The following is a 7,540-nucleotide window of genomic DNA, read 5'->3' as shown; positions in this document are numbered from 1 at the left end:
CTAGTACCTCCTCTGAAACTCAGTTCATTCTCTTCATCTTGGGCACCCGAGCTGACCCTTCAACTTCTCACAAGGAAATGCTATCTGGACAACCCTCAATTGCTGTTTGTGGTTCTAGTGTGTCCCTCAGCACTGACTGAGGAAGCCTCCTCTTAGGCACGCACACCTTGCCACCACTGTGCGCTTCCTCCTCTCCCTCCAAGACGCAGGCAGGCCTCCCCTTACACCAAGTCCAACTTCTGCTTTAGGCCAATTGTGAGCATGCTGGAAGCCAAACTTCTAGACTTGAAAAGAGCCTTTATGAAGGCTCCTGGTTGGGAAGCGTGAGTCTGCAAGGATGTGGTTACCATACAGAAGAAAGGAAAGGTCAGGTTTCTATAAAACTCAGAGACCACAAGTGTGAGAAACTGCCCGGAAGAGCCCACCTCCTGGGGAAGCCACAAGAAGGGCAAGGGAGAGCGGCTGCTCTGTGTTCTCAAGGTGAGCTGAGACACGAATGTGCTGGACTATTAACCAAAACACCAGCAGGTCAAGTGCACCAGCCTCACTGTGGAGGAACAATGAGCAGCCTCCTCCCATGAATATTTACCACCTCAGGAACCCAGTCACAGTTTGCTAGGAGTCAGTCTTGACCCTGTGACAGCAGATTTGGTCAGTGGGTTTGAGGGGTAACAGTGCCCGATGCTTTGTAAATCTTCTACTCAGGAAACCTACCATTGTTGTTATGCGCCATCGAGTTGCCTGTGACTCATAGTGACCCAATGGACAATAGCTCTAAAGCCTGCCCTGTCCTGAGCCCATCTCACTGACCCCAACATACCTCCCCCTATTGCCCCAGTCACTATGTCAATCTGTCTCATCCGGGATCTTCCTCTCCTGCGCTGTCCCTCCACCCTTCTGAGCATGTTGTCTTTCTCCAAGGATCGGTCCCTCCTGGCCATATGCCCAAAGAACTACTACTTTCTTAAAATTCTAAAGAGTACACCTGGTGACCCCAGTGCACTACTGAGGAGACTTGCCTCAGGAGTGTCATCTTTGCAGGAGCAGATAACCAGGTTCCTCTTCCTCAGCACCACTGAGTGAGTTCACACCAACTCTTTTTTTCTTCTTCTCATACCACCACTTTTTAGTCCAGTAAATAAATGCAAACCATTTGGGCCATGGAAGTATGTAAACACTGTATAATCCAACATCTCCAGATTTATGGTGGTGGTGGTGTTTGGTGGTGGTGTTGAATGTCACCAAGTCAGCTCCAAGGTGGGATTTGGGATGTTCTAGCAACCACAATAATGTTCTGTCCCAATTTTCTGCAGTGAATAACCTGAGTGGGTGGGATTTGGCCATCAGCACTAATTTCTGGGCTCCACAAAGGCATTTGACTGATCATAATAAATTATGGTTAACACTGAGAAGAATGGGAAGCCCAGAACACTTAATTATGCTCATGTGAAACCTATCCCTTGACCAAGAGGCTATTGTGTAAACAGAGCAAAGAAAAGCTGTATGTTTTAAAATTAAGAAATGTGTGCATCATAGTTGTAGCCTTTCTCCATACCTATTCAATTTGTATGCTAAGCAAATTATTTAAGAAGCTGGACGTATGAAGGAGAATGTGGCATCAGGATTAGAGAAAGACTCATCAATAACCTATGTTATGCAGATGACACTACCTTGTTGCTGAAAGTGAGGAAACTTGAAATGCTGCAGAAGATTAAATACTACAGCCTTCAATATGGGTTTAATCCCAAAATGAAGAAAACAAAAATCCTTTCTCTAATCCCTGATTGGATCTAGGAACAGAAGATGAATGTTACATAAAATGAAGGAAATGTCATGAAAATGTAGAGTTCAGTTTAAAACGACAACAAAACTTCTCACCACTGGACCAATAGGCAACATCATGACAGATGGAGAAAAGATTGCAACTGTCAATGACTTACTTCATCTTACTTGGATCCACAATGAATACACTTGGTACCAGCAGTCAAATCAGGAGATGTGTTGCACTGTAAGTCTGCTGTTAGGGACCTCTCCAAATTACTGAGGAGCCATATGAAGTTTGAGAACTAAGGTGCACCTGATTCAGGCCATGGTCTTTTCAATCACTTGCTATATTGCTGAGAGCTGGACCAATGAATAAAGATGAAAGAAGAATTGATGACTTTAAACTGTGGTGTGGGAGAAGAGTACTGAATAGCCTATGGACAGCCAAAAGAACAAACAGATATGTCTTGGAGAACTTGCAGGCAGAGTTACAGTTAATAACAACTATAATCCTGTTAAACAGTGTGGCTGTGTGGCATGTGGCTGTGGTGGCCTTTTCACAAGTATCTGCTTCATTTCTTCACTCTTTTGGGTCTGAGTTCACAGTACTTCACACTCTGTTACCACTGAAATGTTTAGCATTCTAGAACCAACAAGCACTCCTCTTTCTCTCTCTCTCTCTCTCTCTCTCTGTCTCCTTTGCAGGTCAGAGAGGGGGAAAACTCCCCAACATTCAGCATTCTGATTTCTTAACCATGATTCCTAGGAGGTCCATGCCCAGATGCTCAACAACTGGACCAGCAGCATGCAAGGGGCTCTGGGGAAATGCACAGTAGATTACAGAGACATATACACATCCTGTCATTTTTTTTTAACTATCCTCCCTTCAAAATCTGACAAACACTATCTTCTCATGTGGTTCCTCCCTTTCTCAGCTTCATTCTTCTACCCCCAGGGTGGCTTTACTATCTGAGGTTCTGCTGTGACAATCCCCCCCCCTCACACCCAAGAACTTGACTTCACCCTGAAGGGCCACCTGAGTGTTAAGACGGTCAATCAGGCCTGTAGAGCCCAACAGCAGAGATCCTTTCCCAGATTCAGGTGCTAACAAGTGTGTCTGTCCACTCAGAATAAAGACATCTCTTGACGTCTGACTCTTCTCTAGAGACACTTTCTCAACCTTCCTGCTCTCCTTTGCAGATGATGCAGAAGAAGGTATTGGGTGTAAGTGTGGCTGAGATAACATTTAGCACATCAACGCATTCCTATCTTCTCGGAAAGGAGGCGTTTTTGAGAATCCAAGTATTGATTGTAAGGTCAGTAGTGGTCAGGCTGGTGAAGGGGCGCCTGATGTTGAATCTATAATGTTGGCTGGGAGCTGTGCAGCCCTAAAAAGAAGTATGATAAAGTCTCTGAGCAGGATAGTTGTTCCCAAACCCACAAGGGCTTCCTCTGACACTTTGGAATAAGGCCTGGAAAAAGAGAAGGAATGAAATGGCAGTTTTGGGAACCTGGAAGGATTCTGGAACTCAGAGACCTTATGCTTTTCATGTCACTCTCAAGTAAGATGATGATAGCGCTGAAAGTGTGTGGGCTCTACAGTCATGTCCCCTGCATCCGTGGGAGGACAGCCGCTGCTACTTCTCATCACAGCTGCAGCATTCAAGGTATTTTCATTCCACTTTTGACACCACCAACATCCAATCAGACCCCACAGACCAAAAAACACCCTCCAACTCCTTGTTGTGAGGCTGGAACCGATTCATAGCAGACCTTCCAGTGCATGTTCCGAGGCTGTAAATGGCATGGGAAGAGAGTGTCCATCTCCCTCAGAGCAGCTGGTGAGTTCAAACCACAGAGAAGGCGCGTCCTTCGGGTTGGCAGTCCAACTCCCAACTGACTAAGCCTGCAGAGCTTCTGCTCCCAAAGACAGGACCGTATAATGAGAAAATCCCAGACTCGGGAGTCACACCAGGAATCACACAAGCCCTAGCATGCATTTGGCTCTAGCATTTAACTCACTGCTTAAAGTCGGGCCACGGGCTCAATCTATCTGAGACCTCTGACAACATGAATTGGCAAAGCGACTACAACAATGAGCTCGAGGAAAAGTGATACTGAGAAGTCTACCATCCTTGGTCTAGAGGGGCCTTTGCAAGCTCCTGAATTTGAACAAGTAGCTCAATCCCTGAGAATCTGGTTTTCTCCTTTGGAAAATGGGAACCAAAGTCTTCATTTTGTCACATGAGTTATTGTTAAAGACGCAAATCTATGCTATCGCCCTCTAGCGTCGAGAGTCCTCATTACTAATAGGTTAGGGAGAGCAGAAAGCTCCATCCTCCACCCCTCCTCTGCTGTGTACCTTTCAGCTGGAACCAACTCAAAGCCGGCCCTATCCCGGGTTTTCAGAAGCTGTAGATCTCACGGGAGGAGACTACCTCTCTTTCTCCTCTCCATCCTCTTGTTTGTTGTTATTGTTAGGTGCCATCAAGTCGAGTACGACTCATAGCGACACTGTGAACAGCCAGCCTGAAACTTGCCCTGTCCCATGCCATCTTCTCTGTCTCTGAGACATGAGAATTGAAGTCACAGTGTCCATCCATCTCTTTGGGGGTCTTCCTCTCCTTCACTAACCCTTCATCTTTCTAAGCATGACGTCCCTTTCCAAGGAATAGCCTTGCCCAGCTACTGCCAACCTCCTAAGCCAAGGCGATGGTGGGGAAAGGTTAGCAAGCCTTCAAGATGCACACGGGGCGCAGACCAGTCTGTGCGCATGCGCCAAGCCGGAGCCACCACCACCCCCCCCCAGCACACTCACACCGCCCGCCTCATGAAGCCAGAGGTCACGAAGCTTTTACTCCTTTATTGTTCCAGGGGGGCTTCAGCGTTCATAACCGGTGGGGAGAGGGTTGACATGAGGGTTGTGGAAGAAAGTATGGTTACCGTCACCCCAGGAGAAGGGCTATGGAAAGAAGGCGAGCAAGTTGTCAGGTCCAGCGCCTTGGAGCCCCAGGACCCTCCCTATGCCCCCCTATGCCCACTTGGTGGCTCCTGACCCTGCGGCCGAGCCCCCCCAGTGCCCCCATACCTTAGTGCGGATGCGGAGGTGGTGGTAGGGGATGAACTCGGGGCGCTCTTGGTGGCCCGCGTGGAGCCAGGAGTTGAGGGTGCAGATGGCCACGCTGGGGATCGCCAGCACAAAGCTCAGGAGGCGCCAGGTGCGGGCTGGGCCCAGGAAAGGTGGAGGTGAGAAGATGAGAGGGGGTTCCCCGGGGGTTCAGGGAGGACTGAAGGACTGGGGATAGGGTGGGGTGGCAGGGTAGGGGGTGTATGCATGTGTCCATCCCACTCTAGTGGGCAGGGGATGGAGGTAGGTGGACAAGATCTGGAAGCTACAGCGCCAGGTCCCAGCCCCACTCACCTCCTGCCCCTCCGTGCCCTCCCTTGGCCGCTGTCGCCAAGCCCCGGCTCAGGGACCCCAGAGGCAGCGCCATCGCTGTAAGAGAAGCTGGGTACAACCACGCCGTCCTTTCACTCTCCTTCACCGAGGCCTCGGCTCCCCTCCCCTCTTTTTGCGCCAATCACCTGATAAGTGGGTGTCTATTTTAGGGGGTTTCTATATTTAACATGGGGCCTGGTGCCATGAACTCTTTTCTCTCCAGACAGCTGCTGTATCTGGCCAGTTATTCCGGCAAGGGGACATTTAAAGTACAATACACCATTCTTTTTGAAAGTTACAGGAAACAGTCCTGTTCAGTACTCCTCTATTTACAATACCTGGCACTCAGAGGCCTTTAATAAATATTTAATGATTTGTCCCTTCCTGTCTGTTTTGTGTTCCCTAAAATGTGTAATGATTGAAATTGTCAATTGTTTAATCTTTCTTGGCTCCACAATCAACATCCTTGGTACTAGCAGTCAGGAGACTATGAGAGAGGTACTGCACTGGGCAAGTTTGTTGTCAAATGTCCTCAATTTGAACTTGGTTATAAGTAATTAATTATCTGACCCACAGTCTCCCCCTGGCCTGATTTTGACTGCTGCTACTGAGCTTCTCCAATTATTTCTTCCACAAATGTAGTCAGTCTGATTCCTATGCAGCCCATCAGGTGAAATCCACATGTAAAGTCATCTTTTGTGCCTTTTAGAAAAAATATTTGCAAGAAAGCTCTGGTGGCCTGGTTGCAAGAAACTGCACTGCAATCCCAGAGGAGAGTGGTTCAAATCCACCAGATGCTGTACTGGAGGAGGGACAATCAGTCAGATCTGATTTGATGATACACACGCACACACAAAGATAAATTAGAATTTTTAAAAGAAGAGAAAAATATTTGCAATGAGTAAATCATTGAAAATACAAAAGTAAGTCGTTCTATTTCCAGCTTCATTTCCATCACCAAGCCCATATTTTCCAATTTCTGTTCCTTCACTTTTTCCTACTTTTGCGTTCTAGTCACCAGTTATCATTAACACATCTTGATTGCATGTTTGGTCAATTTCAGACTGCAAGATTAGGCAAAAATTCTCAATGTCTTCCTCTTTGGCACTAAATATAGGAGCATATACTTGGGTGTATCAGCTTGGGTGGGAAGCCTCTTGTGTAGGCAAACAGGATCTGATGGGCGGGGCTTTGTATTTAAAAGTACGTCTGGTCCTACCTATGAGTGAGGCTTTAGCTTGGCACAGTTGGATCCTGGTGGGTGTTTGTGATTTACTTAAAAGCTGGGGGTAAACTTGTTGCAGACCAACGGTAAAGTAATAATGAGACAGACAACCAAGAATGAGATGATGTTGTTGTTGTTATGTACTGTCGAGTCGCTTGCAACTCATAGCAACTCTTTGTACAACAGCCCTAAACTGTGCTCTGTTTTGTGCCAATCGCACTGTTTCTGACACTCCCATCCCGACTACCCCAGTCACTGAATCAAACCACCTCATAGAGGGCCTTCCCCTCCTGCGCTGTCCCTCCACCCTCCCAAGCATGATGTCCTTCTCCAAGGACCGGTCTCTTCTTACAACATGTCCAAAGTATGTTAGATGGAGCCTCAGAATCCTTGCCTCCAAAGAGTCACCCGGTTTAAGCCTTTCCAGGATGAATCTGTTTGTTTTCCTAGCAGTCCATGGTACTCTCAATACTCTTCTCCAGTACCACAGCTCAAAGGCATCAATTCTCCTTCTGTCCTCCTTGGTCATTGTCCAACTCTCTGATGCATAACAAGTGATTGCGAAGACCATGGCCTGAATCAGACACACCTTAGTCTCCAGAGAGACACCATTGCTCTTCAGTACTTTGGAGAGGTCCCTAACAGCCGACTTTCCCATGGCAATGCACCTTTTAATTTCCTGGCTACTGGTGCCAAGAGATAAGAGAGAATAAAGACAAGGGGCCAGCAGTCCTGATGACTGAAGCAACCAAGCCATGCCTCTCTGTGTATTTATTGAGGCTTATCAGGAAGGTAAACAAAGGATAATCACAAGTGAGTAGAAAACAAAACCAAAGGATCATGGGGAAGTCTTTTGCAGATAAGGTGGAGCTCTTTATTGTTTACCTTATGCTAATCTCAGGAGGGAGGGATTTAGTAAATACAAACTAAGAATGATGTTGACTCTTTTTTTTTTCCTGATCAAGCCCAAATTTATTCAATGAATTCTCGATGTTGACTCTTAAGGAATGCCTTAGTGCCTGATACAGGCCATGGTCTTTACAATCACTTGTTTTGCATCAGAGAGTTGGACAATGACTAGGGAGCATAGAAGCAGAATTGATGCCTTTGAG

General features: G+C 47.0%; 1 protein-coding gene across 1 annotated transcript; it reads right to left on the bottom strand.

The window, feature by feature from the left end:
* Positions 1-4,645: 4,645 nt before the first annotated feature.
* On the bottom strand, positions 4,646-5,258 carry LOC102877327 (cytochrome c oxidase subunit 6A2, mitochondrial-like). Its single transcript, XM_006896489.1, has 3 exons — positions 5,186-5,258; positions 4,853-4,989; positions 4,646-4,726 (listed from the first exon to the last, which is right to left on the bottom strand). Exons 1-3 carry the CDS (start codon positions 5,256-5,258, stop codon positions 4,646-4,648), a joined length of 291 nt encoding a protein of 96 aa, XP_006896551.1.
* Positions 5,259-7,540: the final 2,282 nt, after the last annotated feature.

Source organism: Elephantulus edwardii, unplaced genomic scaffold (genome assembly GCF_000299155.1).
Source record: "Elephantulus edwardii isolate Elephantulus edwardi_28Jun2011 unplaced genomic scaffold, EleEdw1.0 scaffold00186, whole genome shotgun sequence".
NCBI lineage: Eukaryota > Metazoa > Chordata > Mammalia > Macroscelidea > Macroscelididae > Elephantulus > Elephantulus edwardii.
Note: the sequence above shows the minus strand (reverse complement) of the source record. Positions and strands in the feature narration are given on the sequence as shown.